The sequence below is a fragment of the Delphinapterus leucas genome, chromosome 1 (genome assembly GCF_059928025.1).
Source record: "Delphinapterus leucas isolate spDelLeu-1000000601 "Yukka" chromosome 1, BTC_Dleu_Yukka2, whole genome shotgun sequence".
Taxonomy (NCBI): Eukaryota; Metazoa; Chordata; class Mammalia; order Artiodactyla; family Monodontidae; genus Delphinapterus; species Delphinapterus leucas.
The window spans coordinates 32,166,017-32,189,772 of NC_143129.1; the positions used below are offsets into that span (position 1 = coordinate 32,166,017).

The window sequence follows — 23,756 nt, forward strand, 5'->3', positions numbered from 1 at the left end:
TTTTCCAAAGGGGATTGAGGGTGGGGATCAAAGCTGTGTTAAAAGATTCCTGACACAAGGCATTCACTGAATATTCACTGCAGCATTATTTATAGCACAGAAAATATGGAAACAGTGTAAACATCCAACAGTCAGGGAAAGCTTAAATATATTTCATAAATATAATGAATGCCAGGTATTAAAAATAACGTTTGAGAAATACTTATGACATGAAAAAGTGCTTATAACAGTAAGTGGAAAAGCTGGATATAAAACCATATACAAGGTAATCTCAAACCTGTAAAACAAAAAAATACAAATCTGCCTAGAAAAAACCTGGAAGGAAATATATTAAAATGGCAGATTTTACTCTGGATTCTAGATCAATAGTTTTTTAATAGCATCCTCATCCTAATGTAACTTGTTAGAAGTGCAAATTCTCGGGCCCCCAATCCCACCTCAGCCATCCCAGACTTAACTGGTTCAGAAACTCTGGGAATGGCGCCCAGCAGCCTATGGTTTAACTAGTCCAGGTGATGCTGATGCACACTGAAGTTTGAGAACTACTGCTCTAGATAATGAGATCATGGGCCAATTTTTCCTTCCTTTTATATAAAATTCCCCTTGACTTCTCTTTATGGGGTATAGAGGCTAAGAGCACTGGCTTCAGAGGCCTTGCTCCAACACTTAGCTAAGTGGCCTTGGTCACATTGCTTTACCTGTCTTTCAACACTTTAAATATTTCAGTCCACTCTATCCTGCTTTACATGGTTTCTGACAAGAAGCCTAGGTAAGGTGTTTTTTTTTTTCTGGCTTCTTTCAGGATTTTCTTGTTATCTTTGGTTTTCTGCAGTTTGAATACAATATACCAAGGCATAGCTTTTCGGTATTTATTCTGATGGTGTTCCCTTAGCTTCCTGGATCTGGTTTGGTGTCTGTCTGTCATTAATTTTGGGAAATTCTTGGCCATTATTACTTCAAATATTTATTGTACTCCATTCTTTGATTCCTTTCCTTCTGGTAATTCCAATTATGTGTATTTTACACCCTTTTTAATTGTCCTAGTTCTTGGATGCTCTGGATTTTGCTTTGGCTTTTCATTTTTTCTCCCGGCATTTCAGTTTGGGAAGTTTCTATTGACATCATTTTCAAGCTCAATGATTCTTTCCTCAGCCATGCTGAATCTACTGATAGATAGGCCCATCAAAGGCATTCTTCATTTCCATTACACTGCACTTGGTCTCTAACATTTCCTTTTCTTAGAGTTTTCATCTCTCTGCTTACAATACTCATCTGTTCTTGCATTTTGTCTACTTTTTCCATTACAGCCCTTAACATATTAGTCATAGCTCTTAAATTTTTTATCTGATAATTCCAAAATCTGTATAGCTCTGAGTCTGGTTCTGATGCTTGCTTTCTCTTCAGGTTGTTTTTCTTGCCTTTTAGCATGCCTTGTAACTTTTGGTTAAAAACCACACGTGATAAATCAGGTAATAGGAACTGAGACAGAAGATCATTAATGTGAGGCTTTATGTCAATTTGACTAGGAATAGGGTGTGTTTAACGTTTGCTGTAGCTGTAGGTGCCAGATTCCTCTGAGAATTCCTCCTCAAACACAGTTTGCACCTCACACATCTTTCAGTTGTATTCCAGTGTTATTGTAGCCCTGCTGATGTGGTGATAAGTTGTAAGTGAAGAAAAGCATTCTATAGTCTCATGATTAAATTTCAGTTTTTTAATGGACCCGAGTCTCTGAATTGTGACCTTCATAAGTGTTTTTTAGCTTATCCCCATTCTCTTAGATGAGACAGGAAGGCTACAAGGCTCTGGAGTTGGTTAAATAAAGATAGGTAAGACAAAGCTCTGGTAAGGTCTTTTCCTCCTGGAGAGCAGATCTTTGCTATGAAGAATGTTCTGGAGATTTCGGGCTTCCCTGGTGGCGCAGTGGTTGAGAGTCCGCCTGCCGATGCAGGGGACACGGGTTCATGCCCCGGTCCGGGAAGATCCCACATGCCGTGGAGCAGCTAGGCCCGTGAGCCATGGCCGCTGAGCCTGCGCGTCCGGAGCCTGTGCTCCGCAACGGGAGAGGCCACAACAGTGAGAGGCCTGCGTACCGCAAAAAAAAAAAAAAAAGAATGTACTGGAGATTTCAAAATGGTTACTTTCTCCCTCCTCCCTGCTAGAGCAACAAGGAGGTCTCTCTTGACACTTTACCAGATAGCCTTGTGGGATTCCTGGAAGTAAAACCCAAGGAAGTGTGAGGGACCTCCCAAGACTGTAGGCTCCCAGAAGTTTCTCATTTACACAGCCTCCACACAGCCATCAGCTATTCACCAAAATTACCAAGTATTTCTTCCAGTTTATGGCAACAGGGGTGATGACTTCCAAGCTCTTACCTGTTGGAGCTGAAACTGGAATTCCACTTTACCATCCAAGCCCCTGTTATTTGTAGAGAGGGGATAAAAGAGGTATCTCCCAATAGGTTTGTTGGAAGGATTAAATAACATAATTCACGTAAAATATTTAGCCCAGTGCCTACTTCAAAATGCTCATTAGACTGAGAACTCTTTGAACTGAAGTTTAAAGAAATTAAGTGACATGCCCAAGTAAAATCTGAAAAAAAGCAGTGTCCAAATTCAAGCCCAGGTCTTAAGCTCCAAATTTATTGCTACATTTTATTTATTTTTTTTAATGAATTTATTTATTTTTGGCTGCGTTGGGTCTTCGTTGCTGCATGCAGGCTTTCTCTAGTTGTGGTGAACAGGGGCTACTCTTTGTTGCAGTGCACGGGCTTCTCATTGCAGTGGATTCTCTTGTTGTGCAGCACGGGCTCTAGGCACGTGGGCTTCAGTAGTTGTGGCATGCAGGCTCCGTAGTTGTGGCTCGCGGGCTCTAGAGCACCGGCTCAGTAGTTGTGGCGCATGGGCTTAGTTGCTCCACGGCATGTGGGACCTTCCTGGACCAGGGCTCGAACCCATGTCCCCTGCATTGGCAGGCAGATCCTTAACCACTGTGCCACCAGAGAAGTCCTAGTGCTACATTTTAAAAATAAGTTATTTTATTACACTCTTAATATCTAAAAAAATCCATACTAGAGGTTTACAAAGCATTGTCAAGTATTGGACTTGGTAAATATGTTTTCACAAATGGGTAAGAATAATTTATAATCAGCATTCAGATTTTAAAATATAAAAATAGTTGCTATGTGAGTCTTAAAATTCTGTAGAAATGACATTAATATGAGACTCTTTAAAAATAAATGCCCCTGGAAAAATCTGACCACCCTGATATCATCTTCTTCTGTTTTCCCCTGTCATTCTTACACATTTACACACATAATTTTTATATGGTTTTAAATGCCTACAATCCAACAAGTCAATACATACCAATTTACTTTGTATCCCCATTTGTCGGATAAGTAGATTTTATCAATGTCTCCAAATTTATAAAAAACTTTAAATAATACAAATTTCCAAAGTGCCTTCCAAAAACAATGACAATTTTTTTTTTGGATGAAACATTTCCATTTGACTTTTTTCAAGTATGGTAAAATAGACATAACAAAAAATTAACCATCTTAACCATTTTAACCATCTTAACCATTCAGTAGCATTAAGGATATTCACACTGTTGTGCAAACTACCTCCAGAACTCTTATCTTGCAAAACTGAACACTATACCTGAAACCTAACAGGACCCTGTGGAGCTCCTGGGCATGGAAGCCTTTCTGTGTCCCCCATTTCTTGTTTGTAGGGAATAGACTCCAGCCTCCATGACCTTTCCTGAGTCCCAAATGGCAGATTCGAACAGTTATTAATCAGGGAAGGGAGGGGATGCAGAGACAAGGGAAGAGCAGTCAAGAAACAATAGTGCAGCCTTGGGACAGGGTCCTGGTTCCCCTTCAAGGGATACACATAACCATACAGTAAGTCCCCTACGTATGAACCTTCAAGTTGCAAACTTTCAAAGATGTGAATGTGCACTCCATCAACATCAGGCATGAGTGAAATTGCAGCTTGCCCTCTGTCTCCTATGGCTGACGATCCTTCAGCTCTACCATCTCCCACCTCCTCTCCCTCCTCCAGTCAGTAACTCTTTTTGTCTGTTCACTCGATGCCAGCACCTGTACGTCAGCTGTCTTGCTGTACTACTGTACTTTTCAATGCACTGTACTGTAAGGTTAAAAATGTCTTATTTTTCATGTTTGTTGGCTTTTTATATATTTGTGTGAAAAGTATTATGAACCTATTACAGTACAGTACTACGTAGCCAATTGTGTTAGTTGGGTACCTAGGTTAACTTTGTTGGACTTACAAACTGGACATACAAACGCTCTCTCAGAATAGAACTTGTTTGTATGTAGGGGACTTATTGTATCTTTAAGCTCTTCTGCAGAACTAAAACCCCCACCAAATGGAAGATGTTCCAGAGAGAAGGTCACAGTTTGATAACCTCCAGACGCTCATCAGGAGACCACCTGAGGCCAGATTAAAGGAATGCAGGCTCTGCACACACCCTGATCATTATTAGCAACCCACCCTTGAACCACTGCTATAAAACTCCTCATCAAATCCCACCGGGTTGGGACACACAGTTTTTCAGGGCACAGGCCAGCTGTATCCCCCTTTGCCTGGCAAAACAATAAAGCTATTCTTTACCAAGACAGAGAACTTTACCCAGTTCTCTGTCTCCAAGATTTGATTCAGCACCAGTGCACAGAGGCCGAGTTTTCACCATCAAATTTGGCACCCAACATGGGGCTGACTTGCGGACAGTCCCACGGGGGTCCCCTGGTTGAACTGGACACTCCAAGGTTTTCTCCACGTCAGCCTCTTTCAACAGAGCAAAGGATTGGAGAATTCCTTTAAAGGCCAGATCACCTGGGACCCTTGCCTAGAAAGGACGAGCCCCAGTCATACCCATTCCACCATCCCGGCAGCTGGAACTCCCAGGCAGGAGCAGATGGAGGAAGAGGGACCATCCTAGCAGCTGCTGAGGCCATCTTCATCTCAAGAACATTCCTCTCTTCTTCCTGCCCATGACGGCCTGAATGTCCTACTCTAAGGAATTATTTTGGGGAAGGAGAAAAGTAGTGTCTGGGACGTCGTGATACCTCAGCCAGCATGTGGTACATCCCCTGGCATGGAGTCCGAGGCCCCTTTGGCCCTGTCCATTGAGAGGAACCCTGGTTCCCATTTGGGGGATTTTTTATTCTGGGAAATCCCATTTGGAAGGCACACTGCTTGAACAGAGGTCACAGGCTAAGTTGGGACTTGGAAGCCAATTTGAGCCTTGTGCTATTTGGTTTTTAGTTTCTGTTTGGTTTTTGGTTTCTTTGGTTCGAAGCTTCTGTTGCTGGCATGGATTTTGGTTTGTTCCTGGTCCACCCATGAGTGTTCTATCAATCAAACATGGGAAGCGCTTCTTCTTAAATTCCATCTGATAGCCCCCTGGGGAAAATCCTGGTAGACTGGTCGACCTATAGTTATAAACCTATGACTAAGAAAAAGGAATGAGATTCTACTGTAATTCTGTTTGGGCAACATACATTCTTGAAAATGAGGAAAGGTGGTCTTTGAATGGTAGCCTAAATTATATACTATCGTCCAGCTAGAGTTGTTTTGTCACAGGAACGAAAAGACAGGAGAAATTTCGTGTGTTCAAGCACTCATGCAGCTACATAATAAAGAAAGTGAACAGTAATGTAATAGGAGGATGGTACAAAGAGAAAAGAAAGTCATTTTGTCCTAGAGCTGGTTGTTTCTGAAAGGGGAAAAAAATAAGGGACAAAATAATATGGATGCAGAATGTGATGGAAAGCGTGTGAAAAAGGGACACTGAGAAAAGAGTTGCGCATGATCAGGATTTTCTAACATTGAATTAAATCTATTTGGGTAAATGGATTTTGCTGGGAGTGGGCTGGGGCAAGACTGGATTTGCTTTCTCCCTCCAAAGTTTTCTGGGAATATTTTGGTAACAGCTTATGAGTTTCTTTGCCTTTAAGTGATCTGTATTTGCCTTTGAAATCTTTTCACTTTGGTTAAGTAAATAAGTATCGTTTGGCAGATTCTAAAAGTTCTTCTGACCTCCAGCCAACTTAGGTGCTTCAGAGGAACCTTGAGGCATCTCAGAGAAATACTAAATTAACATGTTAAATTACATGGGAAGCATTGTCAAGTCAGTAATTCCTAAAATTCTAGTATGTCCTGGTAAAATTTTATCAGTCATAATCCTAGTTATTTGTAAATGTTGTATGTCACAGCAATAACTAAGTTTCTTTTGTCAATCACTGTGACTAAATGTTTAACCATGACTTTTTAAGTCTTTCTGTGATTTATAGACAGTTATTATTATACTCTGATACTTTTGCAAAGTGCTTCATCTTCAAGAGGATTTATGTGAAGGACCCTTTTGACGAATACAGGTCTCTGATAAATTTCACATCACACTGCTGAACTGGGTCTACTGCTAAAAGCACATGTACAATGCCTGTGTAACAACTGGGTATAAACAATAAAGTGTACGGGGTCTATAAAGTGTTTTCTCATTAACATACCTCTGAGCTTATTCAGATACCTGATCAGTTCTCCCCCAATGTGGACTACCTAGGCAAATATAAAGGAGGCATAGCACCAAGGGACCTCGTCTAGACCCAGAGCAAACAGCTCAATCACCCCAGCATCGAGGGACAAATATTTCCATCATCAATGTTTTCTACTGAAAGACGTGAAATCAAAAGAGGAAATGATGACAGAAAAAAAAATCTGTACGTATTGAGGTATGGGGAAGTCACTCTGGCTTATACATGGTTTAAGTTTAAAAAGTGGCCTATTTTGTAGCCCTTTGGACATGCATTGTAAATCTGCTTTGGCCATTGAGGAGGAGAATACATTTGAAGGTCAAAATGGAATAACTATGGTTCAGATATCCAAGGTAAAACTAAGTGACCATTGTGGAAGTTGTCACTCCTCCTACTTATAAATGGGTCTGTTGCACCAGAATGGTGGACCAAGGGATTGAGATCTTAATCATACAAGACTCGGATCCAGGACATGGAACTCAAATATTTTTAATTTGGTAGCCATTCCGCAAAATTTAGGCAGGACTACACCCCATTTCAGCAGTAAGTAGCCAGAGTGGCAGTAACCCCATTCCCTGAAAGATTTGGGGAAAGATAAAACTGAAAAGGGGGATTAAAACTGAATCCCCCTAAAACAAAGTTCGTCTGCCAAGTTTATGACTGTTTCTACCCAAAATGATTATTCCCTTTCTTGTCCAGCATCTGTTCTCAAGACTGAGGAGTATCAAAGAAAAGGGGGGAGAGAAACCGAGCAGGACTCTGTGGGGCTCCTGGGCACAGAAGCCTTTCTGTGTCCCACATTTCTTGTTCATAGGGAATAGGCTCCAGCCTCCACAACCTTCCCAGAGTCCCAAAGGACAGATTTGAACAGTTGCTAATCAGGGAAGGGAGGGGATGCAGAGACAAGGGAGGAGCAGTCAAGAAACAACGTGCAGCAGGGTCTTGGTTCCTCCTCAAGGGATACACATAACATCTTTGAGCTCTTTACAGAACTAAAGCCCCCAATAAATGGAAGATGTTAGCATTCTTCATTCTAGATTAAAGGAACCAGAGAAGTTCTTCAAGAGAACACCTGAGGCCAGATTAAAGGGACCACAGAAACTCATCAGATCACCTGAGGCAGATTAAAGGCGTGCAGGCCGGGCACACACCCTAATCCTCATCAGCAACCCCACCCTTGAACCACTGCTACAAAACTCCTCACCAGATCCTCCTGGGGAAGGACACAGAGTTTTGAGGGGCACAAGCCCGCTGTCCCCATTTGCCTTGCAAAGAAACAAAGCTATTCTTTTCTACTTCGTCCAAAACTCTGTCTCCGAGATTCAATTTGGCACTGGTGTACAAAGGCCGAGTTTTTGGCATCATACCCACTAAACAACAACCTCCCTTTTATCCTTCCCCTGGCAACCACCATTCTACTATGAATTTGACTACTCTAGGTACCTCACAGAAGTGGAATCATACAGTATTTGTCTTTTTGTGACTGGATAAGTCCACTCAGCAAAATGCTCTCAAATATGCATGAACATATACATCCATGCAGTGTATATGTCAGAATTTCTTTCCTTTCTAAGGCTGAATAGTATTTAATTTTATGTATATGCCACACTTTGTTTATCCATTCATCCACTGATGGACACTTGAGTTTCTTCCACCTTTCAACTATTGTGAATAATGCTGCTATGAACACAAGTGTACAAATATCTGTCCAAGTTCCTGCTTTCAATTATTTGGGGTATATACCCAGATGTGGATTTGCTGGATCATATGGCAATGCAATTCCTAATTTTTTGAGGTACCACCATACTATTTTCCACAGCAGCTGCACCATTTTACTTTTTACATTCCCAGTTAAATGTCCACAAGGGCTTCGATTCCTCTACATCCTCACTAATACATTATTTTGTGTTGCTGTTGCTACTATAAAAAACAATAACAACGGGTATGAAATGGTATTGCATTGCCCATTTGATTTTTTTAATTATAAATTTTCTTGACAAATTTTTATAGGTTAGTACAAATAAATTTTAGTCCGATTTTTCTCCCAACTTTTCTTTCTTTTTTTTTTTTTTGGTTGCGCCACACAGCTCGTAGGATCTTAATTCCCTGACAAGGGATTGAACCCAGGATGCCAGCAGTGGAAGCGCAGAGTCCTAACCACTGGGCCACCAGGGAATTTCCTCTCCAAACTTATTAATTCCGAATTAGAGGAAGCAAATTAGGTTTCTATAAGTTGGTTTTCTTCTTCAGTTAGTCTCTCCCTGAATGCTAATCAGTCTAAAATAAGGAGAAAATGTATTAAATGGCCCCCAAATATGCATGAATGCATCATGTGTGAGCAATAATTGGTAAGACTTAAAGTTTTTCTTAACCCTTAGATTCCATGTCATGCATATAGAATCTACTAATCTAAACAGCTACTAACTCCCTAGAATGCACCAACCACTTTCCTTCCTATTTATTCAGCATTCCTTTAATGCCAGGCATTGTGGGGTGATGAGGGTAATAAGGATGAATAAGAAAATACTGCCCACATTACAACAATATTATGAAATAGATATAATTATTCCCACTTTATATTTGAGGAACCTGAAGATCCTTAGGTTTAGCATCTTGGCTAAGATCAGATACAGCTTGAGAAAGCTGTAATTCAAATTCAAATCTTACTCCAAAGCTCACGTTTTCTACTATTCCATACTGTGCTCTGTACTATCAACAGTTCACTTTTTAAAAAGTAATATTCACCTGTAATTTCTATTTTTTACTTTAGATTTCCAAATGTTGGGTTTTGAGAGGAATGACACAATATGGGGAAACAAAACACAAAACAAAACAAAAAAAACCTGTAAAACTTCGAAGACATCCAGGAGTTGATAAGGAATTGGAAGCACTTTACCAAGCAATGTTATCAAAGCATGCAAAGTCAAAAGAATATTTTAATACAAACAAAAATAGTAAATCCTAGAAAGAACTTTAAGTATCTGAAGCTTGTTTAAAAAAAAAAACTGACACACCTTCCAAAGCTCACTAGCCTGCCAAAAATTAGAATGTTATTCCTAAGCACTCTGTTTCCTAGACATGATTTTAATCACAAGTAGAAGATCCTTCCAGTCCCATATAAAACTCTCTAGGAGACAGAAACATTAAAATAAGATTTAAAGATCCAAAGAATCAACAACTGCATTGATTATCCATTTTAAACAAACAAAAAAGAGAAAAAAACAAAAACCATAATGCTCTGGCTGAGGAACTTATACAGATATGACAGAAATTCAAAAATAATTTCTCCTATCCCATTTCAAAAATTCCCCTTTCAGTAAAACAAATAAAATTAAGTCCTTTTTAAAAAAATTAACTTGATTATAAAATTTTTAATTCTTCTATTTGTTAATATAACTATGTTACATTTTTTAATCTAGGAAAAAAGATAAGTTATACTATGTTAAAGTACAAAAATGCTACAAATAAGCATGATTTCAATGTATATAAACTTACAGAAAAATTTTATAAATAGAGCAAGAAACCCGTCATAGATTTAGTTACTTTTCCTTACCAATATTCTCACTACTTGTATCAAGATTAATCCCTAAATGTTGAAGAAGAGCTAGGTGCAATGGCTATCCAGAAACTTAATCCTCCTTTACAACTTTAAAAAAATTCAAGATTAAATATGAACAATTCAAAATACATGTATGTTTTTACTTTTTAAAGACATGCTAATGAATACCATGGCTCTCAAAAAATGTTTGTTGAGCCAGATGAAATAAAAGCATATAGCTTACCTGAAAGAAAAAGGAAAAAACCCCTAACAATAGTTTTATGTGCTTTTAAGTGTAGATTTTTGGGGAAACAGTAAGTAATGTTTTGATTAAAACATAAACACTTTTAATTAATTCAAATGATCTGAATGCAACAATATTTATTGAATTCCTACCATGTGCTGTACACTCTGCAAGACACTGAATATAAAGAAGTGATCTCCCCACCCTCTTTGAGCTTATAAGGTAATGGATATATCCTTCAAAACTATCCTTTTTCTTTTGCGTGATTCCATGCTTGTCAAGAAACTTTAGAAATATAGATTTGCCCTCGCCAAAAGCTTAATACACATAAAACAATATATGATATTGCAGAGGTCAGCTTTCTGATCAATGCATCAACATACCCCTATTTAAATTAATAAATCATTATTCAGGTTTGCACATCACTCTTCACAAGTTTAGTTACCTTGTGTGAATCCTCAAAGCTAGGTCTATTCTTATTAATTGGTTAGATGATTTCTGAAACTTCAGAGTTCAGAATCAAATATAGGAGTGGAATATGTGTAAACAAAGATGATATCAGCATATGAATCTCTAGTTTATCCTCAGACAACATACTTTTATTTCATCATGGCCTTCAAACTGCAGTTACTTAATTCATAAAACTGTTATAAAGAGTAAATGAGACTCCCTCTTTTGAAAGCACCAGAATCACAGCTAACTGCTGAACAACCATCAACAGAAAGACACTGGAACTCATAAAAAAAAATACCCCACAACCAAAGACAAAGCAGAAGCCACAATGAGACAGTAAGAGGGGCACAATCACAATAAAATCAAATCCCATAACTGCTGGGTGGGTGACTCACAAACTGGAGAACAATTATGCCACAGAAGTCCACCAACTGGAGTTCACTCCCAACCTGGGGGTCCAGCAACAGGAGGAGGAATTCCCAGAGAATCAGACTTTGAAGGCTAGCGGGATTTGACTGCAGAACTTCACAGGACTGGGGGAAAGAGAGACTCCACTCTTGGAGGACGCACACCAAGTAGTCTGCGCGTCAGGACATGGGGGAAAGAGCAATGATCCCATAGGAGACTGAACCAGAACTACCTGCTAGTGTTGGAGGGTCCCCTGCAGAGGCAGGGGGATGGCTGTGGCTCACCACAGGGACAAGGACACTGGCAGCAGAAGTTCTGGGAAGTACTCCTTGGCGTGAGCCCTCCCAGAGTCCGCCATTACCCCACCAAAGAGAATGTAGGCTCCAGTGCCGGGTCGCCTCAGGCCAAACAATCAACAGGGAGGGAACCCAGCTCCACCAATCAGCAAACAAGCTGATTAAAGCTTTACTGAGATGTGCCCAACAGAGCAACACCCAGCTCTACCAACCACCAGTCCCTCCCATCAGGAAACTTGCACAAGCCTCTTAGAGAGCCTCATCCACCAGAGGGCAGACAGCAGAAGCAAGAAGAACTACAATCCCACAGGCTGTAGAACGAGAACTACATTCACGAAAAGAAGGACAAAATGAAAAGGCAGAGGACTATGTACCAGATGAAGGAACAAGATAAAACCCCTGAAAAGCAACTAAATGAAGTGGAGATAGGCAACCTTCCAGAAAAAGAATTCAGAATAATGATAGTGAAGATGATCCAGGACCTCAGAAAAAAAAATGGAGGCAAAGATCGAGAAGATGCAAGAAATGTTTAACAAAGACCTAGAAGAATTAAAGAACAAACAAACAGAGATGAACAATACAATAACTGAAATGAAAAATACACTAGAAGGAATCAATAGCAGAATAACTGAGGCAGAAGAACGGATGAGTGACCTGGAAGACAGAATGGTGGAAAGCACTGCCACAGAACACAATAAAGAAAAAAGTATGAAAAGAAATGAAGAAAGCCTAAAAGACCTGTGGGACAACATTAAACACAACAACATTCGCATTATAGTGGCCTCAGAAGGAGAGGAGAGAGAGAAACGACCCAAGAAAATATTTGAAGTGATTATAGTCAAAAACTTCCCTAACATAGAAAAGGAAATAGCCACCCAAGTCCAGGAAGTGCAGAGAGTCCCAGGAAGAATAAACCCAAGGAGAAACACTCCAAGACACACAGTAATCAAATTGACAAAAATTAAAGACAAAGAAAAATTATTAGAAGCAACAAGGGAAAAACAACAAATGACATACAAGAGAACTCCCATAAGGTTAACAGCTGATTTCTCAGCAAAACCTCTACAAACCAGAAGGGAGTGGCATGATATATTTAACATGATGAAACGGAAGAAACTACAACCAAGATTTCTCTACCCAGCAAGGATCTCATTCATTTGACGGAGAAATCAAAGATTTACAGACAAACAAAAGCTAAGAGAATTCAGCACCACCAAACCAGCTCTGTGATGAATGCTAAAGAAACTTCTCTAAGTGAGAAACACAAGAGAAAAAAAGGACATACAAAAAAACCCCAAAACAATTAAGAAAATGGTAATAGGAACACACATATCGATTAATTACCTTAAATGTGAATGGCTTAAATGCTCCAACCAAAAGACAGAGGCTCGCTGAATGGATACAGAAACAAGAGCCATATATATGCTGTCTACAAGAGACCCACTTCAGACCTAGGGACACACAGACTGGAAGTGAGGGGCTGGAAAAAGTTATTCCATGCAAATGGAAATCAAAGAAAGCTGGAGTAGCAATACTAATATCAGAAAAATAGACTTTAAAATGAAGAATGTTACAAGAGACAAGGAAGGACACCACATAATGATCGAGGGATCAATCCAAGAAGATATAACAATTATAAAAATATATGCACCCAACATTGGAGCACCTCAATACATAAGGCAACTGCTAACAGCTATAAAAGAGGAAATCGACAGTAACACAGTAATAGTGGGGGACTTTAACACCTCACTTACACCAATGGACAGATCATCCAAACAGAAAATTAATAAGGGAACACAAACTTTAAACGACACAACAGACCAGACAGATTTAATTGATATTCATAGGATATTCCATCAGGAAACAGCAGATTACACTTTTTTCTCAAGTGCACATGGAACATTATCTAGGATAGATCACCCTCAGTAAATTTAAGAAAACTGAAATCATAGCAAGCATCTTTTCAGACCACAATGCTATGAGATTAGAAATCAATTACACGGAAAAAAAAAAACCGTAAGAAACACAAGCACATGGAGGCTAAACAATACATTACTAAATAACCAAAAGATCACTGAAGAAATCAAAGAGGAAATCAAAAACTACCTAGAAACAAATGACAATGAAACACAACGATCCAAAACCTATGGGATGCAGCAAAAGCAGTTCTAAGAGGGAAGTTACAGCAATACAAGCCTACCCCAAGAAACAAGAAAAATCTCAAATAAGCCATCTAACCTTATACCTAAAGGAAGTAGAATGAAGAACAAACAAAACCCAAAGTTAGTAGAAGGAAAGAAATCATAAAGATCATTGCAGAAACAAATGAAATAGAAACAAAGAAAACAATAGCAAAGATCAATAAAACTAAAAGCTAGTTCTTTGAGAAGATAAACAAAATTGATAAACCTTTAGCCAGACTTATCAAGAAAAAGAGGGACGGGACTCAAATCAATGAAATTAGAAATGAAAAAGGAGAAGTTACAATGGACACCACAGAAATACAAAGCATCATAAGAAACTACTACAAGCAACTCTATGCCAATAAAATGGAAAACCTGGAAGAAATGGACAAATTCTTAGAAAGGTATAACCATCAAAGCCTGAACCAGGAAGGAATAGAAAGTATGAACAGACCAATCACAAGCACTAAAATTGAAACTGTGATTAAAGATCTTCCAACAAACAAAAGTCCAGGACCAGATGGCTTCACAGGTTCTATCAAACATTTAGAGAAGAGCTAACACCACCCTTCTCAAACTCTTCCAAAATATTGCAGAGGAAGGAACACTCCCAAACTCACTCTACGAGGCCACCATCACCCTGATACCAAAACCAGACAAAGATACTACAAAAAAATAAAATTACAGACCAATATCACTGATGAATATAGATGCAAAAATCCTCAACAAAATACTAGCAAACAGAATCCAATAGCACATTTAAAGGATCATACACCATGATCAAGTGGGATTTATCCCAGGGATGCAAGGATTCTTCAATATACACAAATCAATCTCCGTGAAACACCATATTAACAAATTGAAGAATTAAAAACCATATGATCGTCTCAATAGATGCAGAAAAAGCTTTTGACAATATTCAACACCCATTTATGATAAAAACACTCCAGAAAGTGGACATAGAGGGAACCTACCTCAACATAATAAAGGCCATATACAACAAAACCCACAGCAAACATCATTCTCAGTGGTGAAAAACTGAAAGCATTTCCTCTAAGATCATGAACAAGACAAGGATGTCCACTCTCACCACTATTATTCAACATAGTTTTGGAAGTCCCAGCCACGGCAATCAGAGAAAAATAAATAAATAAAAGGAATACAAATTGGAAAAGAAGTAAAACTGTCACTGTTTGCAGATGACATGATACTATACATAGATATTCCTAAAAATGCCACCAGAAAACTTCTAGAGCTAATCAACGAATTTGGTAAAGTTGCAGGATACAAAATTACTGCACAGAAATCTCTTTCATTCCTATACACTAAGAACAAAAAATCTGAAAGAGAAATTAAGGAAGCACTCCCATTTACCACTGCAATGAAAAGAATAAAATACCTAGGAATAAACCTACCTAAGGAGACAAAAGACCTGTATGCGGAAAACTGTAAGACACTGATGAAAGAAATCAAAGACGATACAAACAGATGGAGAGATATACCATGTTCTTGGATTGGAAGAATCAACATTGTGAAAATGACTGTACTACCCAAAGCAATCTACAGACTCAGTGCAATCCCTATCAAATTACCAATGGCATTTTTTATAGAACCAGAACAAAAATTCTTAAAATTTGTATGGAGACACAAAAGCCTCTGAATAGCCAAAGCAGTCTTGAGGGGACAAAACGGGGTGGGAGGAATCAGGCTCCCAGACTTCAGACTATACTACAAAGCTACAATAATCAAGACAATATGGTACTGGCACAAAAACAGAAATATAGATCAATGAAACAGGATAGAAAGCCCGGAGATGAACCCACGCACCTATGGTCAACTAATCTATGACAAAGGAGGCAAGGATATACAATGGAGATAAGACAGTCTCTTCAATAAGTGGTGCTGGGAAAACTGAACAGCTACATGTAAAAGAATGAAATCAGAACACTTCCTACACCATACACATAAATAAACTCAAAATGGATTAAAGACCTAAATGTAAGACCGGACACTATAAAACTCTTAGAGGAAAACATAGGAAGAACACTCTTTGACATAAATCACAGCAAGATCGTTTTTGACCCACCTCCTAGAGAAATGGAAATAAAGACAAAACTAAACAAATGAAACCTAATGAAATTTACAGGCTTTTGCACAGCAAAGGAAACCACAAACAAGACGAAAAGACAACCCTCAGAATGGGAGAAAATATTTGCAAACGAATCAACGGACAAAGGATTAATCTCCAAAATATATAAACAGCTCATGAAGCTCAACAGTAAAACAACAACCCATTCAAATAAATGTGCAGAAGACCTAAATAGACATTTCTCCAAAGCACACATACAGATGGCCAAGAGGCACATGAACAGCTGCTCAACATCACTAATTATCAGATAAATGCAAGTCAAAACTACAATGAGGTATCATCTCACACCAGTTAGAATGGGCATCATCAGAATATCTACAAACAACAAATGCTGGAGAGGGTGTGGAGAAAAGGGAACCCTCTTGCTCTGTTGGTGGGAATGTAAATTGATACAGCCACCATGGACAGTATGGAGGCTCCTTAAAAAACTAGAAACAGAATTATCATATGACCCAGCAATCCTACGATTGGGCATATACCCAGAGAAAACCATAATTCAAAAAGACACATGAACCCCAATGTTCATTGCAGCACTATTTACAATAGCCAGGTCATGGAAGCAACCTAAATGCCCATCGACAGACGAATGGATAAAGAAGATGTGGTACATGTATACAACAGAATATTACTCAGCCATAAAAAGGAACGATATTGGGTCATTTGTAGAGACGTGGATGGACCTAGTGACTGTCATGCAGAGTTAAGTCAGAAAAAGAAAAACAAGTATCATATATTAATGAATGTATGTGGAATTTAGAAAAGTGGTACAGATGAACTGGTCTGCAAGGCAGAAATAGAGACATGGATGTAAAGAACAAACATATGGACACCAAGGGGGAAAAGCGGGGGTTGGGGGAGGGATGAATTGGGAGATTGGGATTCACATATATATACTAATATGTATAAAATAGATAACTAATAACCTGCTGTATAATAAAATAAAATTCAAAGAAAACAAACAAAAAATAAGGAGTAAATGAGATATACAACAGTGCTTCTCAAACTTTAATGTGCATGCGGATGACCTGCAGGGGTGCTTAAATGCAGACTCTGATTCAGTAGGTCAGGGGCAGGGACTGAGCTCCTTCCTTTCTGATAAGCTCCCAGTGATACCAGGCTGCTGCCCACAGCAGGAGGGGACAGACTGCTCAGTCCAGCTGACTGTTCCCTCCCATTTATGGATGTCTTATCTCCCTTACTGATCTCACCTTCCTTGGGAGAAAAAAATATTTTTTTCAGTATTTGTATCCTCCGAAGTTCTAACCTAATCAGAATGCCTTCCATATGGTAGGCATTAAACACATGCCAACTGAATGAATGACATCCAGCTTTTAACAGTCATTGCTTCTTCTATGGCTATAGACAGAATTGTTTCTTCTTTGAATTAGCTTATTTTAAATAGAAACGTATTTTTGAAAACTGAGAAATCAAAACAGCTTTCAATCTACTTTTTTCAAGTGAAGAAAAAAAATTGTATTTGCTTCATAATACAAAGCTTTTTTTCCTCAGGCTGACCTAATCATCTTTTTTTAAACTCCACGATTAACTTGTTAAAATTATCTTCTAATGATTCTTCCATTTTTTTGTAAATAATAATTTAATAAATCAAAGTAAGTCATCTGGTTTTCTGGGGAAGTTTTAAAACTAATACCAAAAAAAAGTAATCATTTTCTTAGGATGTACCTTATACTTTTAAAGCAGCACGATAAAATTATAATGACATCTTAGGAAAGGTAACATTTAAAAAATAAGTCTGACTTTTAGATTAACGGCACCATAAAAAAAATCAAATATTATTGCTATCAGTAGGTAGCTCTTTTGCAGTTTCTCCGCTGATTTTCTGTGATCACCGTGACAAGTGACTAAGTATCTAGGGCTGGCTTCTACACTTGTAAATACTGTTAACCTGATTACATCTTTGTTCCATGCTGAGAAAAATGGTATGTTGATGTTTCAAGCACTCAAGAAAAGAGCAAAGGTGGAGTATTACTTTCATTTCTAAGATGTTTACCTCTACAGTTTCATGGCCTTTTTGATGTTTTTGCGATGAGTTTGCCAATTACCAAAATAAACAATTATTTTTGAGTAACTAACGTAGGATAGTAACCAAGGATCAAGTTTTTAAGCAAACCGCCGAATTAAAACAACGTAACGGTCTTGCAAGTAAACATGGATAACCGGGTTTTCGCCTCCCCACACATTAAGCACATCAATCCCCCCGATATGGCGACCCGGAGCCCCGAGGCCCAGGACTGCCTCCGACGCCGCGACCGCGCGCGCTGGCCCGGCTGGTACCGCAGCAGAGGCCAGGCCGGCGCACAGGGCTCTACGAGTTCCCTCTGGAGTTTGCTTTTTCGATTTTATTAAAGTTGTTTTTTGTTTTTTCGTTTAAGACAATACACCAGGCGGGTAGCATAGCGCCGGCCACCGAGCAGGCACTTCGGAACCTGGAGGCTCGGAGAGAGCGGTACTGCCCTCGAGGTAGTCCTCCTACGTCTCCATTAAGGAGGCAAAATGGTGGCCGCGAACGCCAGCCCGCTGGCCCGGGCGGGGTTTCGGCGCGGCAGGGGAGGAGCCCGCCAGACTCTAAAGGCCGGATCGGTCCTCACGCAGGCCCGCCCCGGGGCCCACAGCCCGAGAAGCTGCCGGCGTGGCGCCTCCGGCAACCAGAGCCCGGTCGAGGGATTGGAGGCGGCGTCCCCGAAACCGTGAACAAGGACGCCATTATGGCCCTCCCCTGCCAGCGCCTCGACCACAACCCGCGCTGGAAGCGAGGCTCGGGGCTCGGAAAAAGGGACGAGGAAGGGGGTCGGAACCAGGGCCGGGCGGGAACCGAGAAGCGGGAGGGGCGGGAGGGGCGGAATGACTGCCGGGCGGGAGCGGAGGGGCGGGGCAAGGCGAGGCGGCAGGAACAGGGGAGGGGGCCTCCCCGGCAGGGCGGGCGGCGGGACCTGGCTCGGTCAGCCCTCTCCCTGCGGGTGGGGTCCAGAGGTAGGGTGACCCACCCTGCCCGGAGCTCCCCCGTGCGGCCTGGGATCGCGGCGGGCGGCTAGGGCTGCGCTCCTGCGGCGTCTCTTACCTGCGCCTTCCCTGTCTCTGTCGTCCGCCATCTTGTTGCGGCGCCGTCGCCGGGGAGAGCGCTGTCGCTAAGCTATGTCGCGGCGTCCTGGACCCCTGCAGCCCTGCGGCTAGTCGGCCCTGGAGGATAGGCGGCTCCGAATCCCGAAGGAAGAAGACCCTGGGTGTGGGTGGGGGAGGGAAAGCTTGGAGCGCGCGCCCTCCCCCTTCCCGCCATGACCTTCTGGCGCCCGGGAGACCGGAAGCCCGGACCCGCCGCCCGCGACCACTGAGCCGCGTCCGGGGCTTCAGCCTATCCCTTCAGTACCGAGGCCTGAGACCTGGTTTTTCTGGCGTGAAGTATTTAATAATAAAGTTCCGAACCCCTCCTTTCCCTTGTTTATGATCCGTTTGGGGACACAATGCTCTCCCCCTCCCCTCCAGTTTGTAGGATGTGGCGTTGCTCGATTTTTTTTTACTGCATATTTTAAAACGCAATTGGAGAGATGGGTGCAGAACTCGGCTCCGGGGTGACAGAACCAACCGGCAATCCCACCTCCTCTTCTTCCCGTCCACACCCCGCGGAGAGGCCGGACCTGCCCCACCTCTGGCCCCCCGTTTTCTCCCGTCCAGTGCTCGCCGCTCGCTCCCAGAGACGGGGACTGCACGGCGGGCGAGAGCTGGAGCTGGGACGGAAAACGGCCGGCGCGGGAGGAAACCAGAGCCATTAAACTGTTATTACTGGAGGAGCGGAATCGCTGTAGAAAAACATGTGTAAAATCGGCGCAAACACTGCGTCGTCAAGGCTGCGATTTCTGATACAAAATAGAAGGTTCTCATAGCAACAGAAACGTGCCCATCTTATGCTCACTGTTACGTACATGAAATTTCTTGTGAAATTTGACAAGACCTCCAGTTAAAATTACTGGGAAGGAAAGTTTTAAATCTCGCTTTTCTAAAACTTCGAAGCCGTGGCATGATGTTAAGTTTTCGTCTCATTTTAAGGAAAAGTTCACTATACTAGAATATTTTCTTTTAAAAATGATTATTGAGTAATATGCCTAATGGTATGGTTCAAACAAATATATATTTTCAAACGAGTTTTAGATGCTATTTAAATGCATGTGTGTACTAATTTAAATTACTTGATTTTATGTAAAAATCGATTATAAACTAAATATTAAGAGGCCTTCAGAATAAAAGGCATTTAATGGTTTTACTGAGTTTTTATGTTCATATTATTCTGGTTCTGTAATCCCTCAGTAAACCCTAAAGAAAACTGACTAATATTCTTTATTAAAATATTTTTTCTGTAGGAGATATATGGTGCTGCGATCAGCATTCTCTCTGAAATTGACTATAAACATTTGAATCCACAAAATGGCTCATATTAGAAGATATATACTTACATAAGATGAATACAATCGTGAACAGTAAGGTCTTAATGCCGAAAAATAGGGGAAAGTAGTCATCAGCACTCGTGTATATTTAAATTTCATAGTCATCATTGTCTAGCTATTGGTTTTTAAAAGATCCCTCTTTCCATATAGACGATGAAGGCCTTTGAAATAAACGTGGGAAACCCCAGCATTAGTCTTCAGGCCTGCTACTGTGCCTTTTCATATGCTGCTTTCAGTTCCTTTTTACGGAATGACTTTCCCTCCTCTCTCTCTGCCCTAACATTCACCCTCCCACAGACACACATATGTCCCCTCCCTGTTGTCAGTGACCTCCTTAAAGGTCATGCACTCCTTGAAGCTTTCCCTATCAACCCGTTATTCTGAGGTACTATAGCCATAGTGTAGACCCAAATCACGTTGATTTTCAGTGACTTGTTTCCCCCTAACAAACGGTAAGCTCTTGAGGACAGGAAGTGCTTTATTTGTCCATATATCCGCAGTGCCTAGAACAGCTTTTCAATGTTTATGTCTAAAATAATGTGCATTTTTAAAATTAGGACAGAATTTAGTATTCTCAATGACTTATTAAGAAACAAAGCTTTTCATTGTCTAGATTATTTCAAGCCACGTTTATCTCTACTCTAATATAATATCTCTAGCATATTTAAGGCAACACTCTAAATTTGGATGAGTAAAAAAAATTTATGTTAATTAACTCCTGCCCCCCCATTAGATTTGAAGACTGGATCCTAATATATGCACCTTTTGTATACCCACAGTACCTATCCCAATTTGGGGCACATACTATGAGCTTAATATGTACTTTTCAATTGACTAATTAGCTGATTATACATAAAAGTCTGTAATGATTCTGGAAAACTTTCCACAAAGTGAAAAAAAATGGTTATCCAAGTGACAATTTAAGCCCACTCTGCCCATCAGTGGGACCAGAGGGATGTGTACAGGTTATGTCTTTTTGCATGATTGAATTTATAGTGTTAAATTTCTTCTCACAGGCATCTGTTCTGTGCCCATGAGGGACACAGAAATGTTTCTTCTGAATACAGCTGACTCAGTTACCTAAGGTGTGGGTAAAGTGGAAAGGGTAAGTGGTGTGACTAACGCAAAATGACAGTAAAAAATCTTCACAGCACGTTTACTGTCCTAGTATGGAGATTGTTGGCATCTCCTTGGACTAGGAATAATTTTTTTTTAAACTGGATTTTCCTCAGCCATTGCCCTGTACTGACCTCATGATCCTAGGCAAGGCGTGTAATCTCTTTAAAACTTAGTTAACTTAGAAAAATGGAGATAGCAATGTCTAAGCTCCTTGCCTTAGAGTTTTCATGAGACTGAATAGATGTAACTGAAAGCTTTGAAAATTTTAGAGAACTTGCGAGGAATCCCCACTTCCATGTAGGAAGGAGTACTTAGAGGTCAAACCCCAACTTCTTTTCTGAGATTCAGCTTCGACTTGGAGAGTTTCCTTTTCCAGTGCTTCAGCTACACGACCGGGAGGTGGTCTGACTCCAGGTCTTACACAGGTTACTACTAGAATCTGCTGCCTGCCTGATGTGATCTAACTTACATGATAGAGCTTCATCTTAAGTTTGTGGCCCCTTCCTGATTTCCACCTTGCCATTTTTAAATCTTACCAAGCATGAGCAGCCTTAAGCATATCTAGCTTCCTTGGGCTCTAGACCCAGGAAAATGAGAGGCATGCTGTTACTTCTCTGGTCTAATTCCAGTTTTCTAATGGAAGCTGCGTCCCTTCCCTGGATGATTAACATCAAGAATGTTCGGCCTTGGGGCTTCCCTGATGGTGCAGTGGTTGAGAGTCCGCCTGCCGATGCAGGGGACACAGGTTCGTGCCCCGGTCCGGGAAGATCCCACATGCCGTGGAGCGGCTGGGCCCGTGAGCCATGGCCGCTGAGCCTGCGCGTCCGGAGCCTGTGCTCCTCAACGGGAGAGGCCGCAACAGTGAGAGGCCCGCGTACCGCAAAAAAAAAAAAGAATGTCCAGCCTTTCAAAGAAGACACTACTCCTACACTACCCCTACCCATAAGGCAAGTAACCTTACCCTGTGATCTCAAAAGGAGAACCTTATTAGAATACAACAGAGTAAGAGTACAGTTTCATTACAGTTACAATAATAAAAATAACTCTTTAAATACTTTGTATATATTATCTCTTTTAATCTTTATGAGGCTGATAGTATCTCCATTTTACAGGTGAAAAAGCTACATATTCACATTAATGGCCTGTTTAAGGTTTCAAAGCTGGTTGGTAAGAGCTGGCTAGGAATCTAGTTCTGATTCCAGAGCCACTCTGCTCTCCTGCTTCTTTATAAATGTAAGATATCATCGTTATATTCTATTTCGTAACCTGAATATTTAGAGAAGAATGTTAAGGGCAAAAATTCTGGGCGGAATTTGTCACCTTCCTCCCCCACTTTTTTTTTTTTTACTGCTTCAAAACATCAACCAAAGCAACTGGCAGAGACTCTTAGGAAATTTAAAGCAACCAGATAATGGCATGTATGTTGTCCTTGTCTGGACAAAGAATTAAGCTAAAGGCCTAGCAGGAGAGGAAGTGAAACCCACTCTTCTACCGGGCCCCAGTGGTCTGTTCACCTTCTTTTCTTTCCTTCCCACCTTCCTGCAAATTGAGGTTTCAGGTCTCTCAGTAATGAGGGAGAATTGTGTTAAATCCTTGGCTCTGGACAAGAGCATATTCAGTGCCAGAGTTCCTTCAGGCTTTTCAGGGAGACCCAGAGCAGGAAGCTGGGACTGCAGCACTTGTGGGCAGCTTGAAAGTAAATCTTACATGAAACCACAACTCTTAAAGCATTTGGAAAAATAACCTCCTGGCCCTACTTCTGGCAGAAATACATGTTTCTTTCTATTTCCCTTAAGAACACACATTGACACAACAAGTTACTGTTTCATTCATTGCTTAAGCATTTCCTGTTCTAAGCAGCACTTTTCAGGGACACTCATCGCTAAGCAACTTTTGATGAGTCCCTGTTCTTTATTCATTGAAAATCAGACCTGAAAGGGGAAGGGTGGTAGCTAACCCAGAGATTGAAAAAATGTTCATGCTCTCTCGTACAACCTCTTAACCCTTAAGTGTGAAAATAGAGGAAAAGCTATTATACAGGTAATTGACTTTGGAATAATTTTTTTTAGTTCCAGCTTCAAAAATAATTTGAACTTAACTTTCACTTCTTATCATGTTTACATTAGGAGATAGAACTGTATAGAAGAATTAAGCACGTAGCCTTAGGAGGTAAATGGACCCAGGATTGAACCTCAGTCATTAGCTATATGACTTTGGACATGTTATCCTCTCCTCTGTAACCGCAGTTTCCACATCTGAGGTTACACAGAGGTAAGGAGATGATTGACCAGGTGGAACATGGAGGCCACCTCTGCTTCTCCCTGGACTTCTGGACTGATTTAATTTCTTG

General features: G+C 40.7%; 2 protein-coding genes across 2 annotated transcripts in view; one reads left to right on the forward strand and one right to left on the reverse strand.

Annotated features, from left to right (window-relative positions):
* DRC8 (dynein regulatory complex subunit 8) overlaps nt 1-19,055 on the reverse strand; it is a 133,911-nt gene extending 114,856 nt beyond the window's left edge. Inside the window, exon 1 of the mRNA XM_022579410.3 lies at nt 18,910-19,055. Within this exon, the coding sequence (XP_022435118.1) occupies nt 18,910-18,940 (31 nt within the window). The 5' untranslated portion in view covers nt 18,941-19,055. The remainder of the gene's footprint in view (nt 1-18,909) is intronic.
* Nucleotides 1-19,277, forward strand: part of LOC149750441 (uncharacterized) — a 35,147-nt gene extending 15,870 nt beyond the window's left edge. The window contains exon 2 of the mRNA XM_089899201.1: nt 18,036-19,277. Within this exon, the coding sequence (XP_089755327.1) occupies nt 18,036-18,883 (848 nt within the window). The 3' untranslated portion in view covers nt 18,884-19,277. The remainder of the gene's footprint in view (nt 1-18,035) is intronic.
* The last annotated feature ends 4,479 nt before the right edge of the window (nt 19,278-23,756 follow it).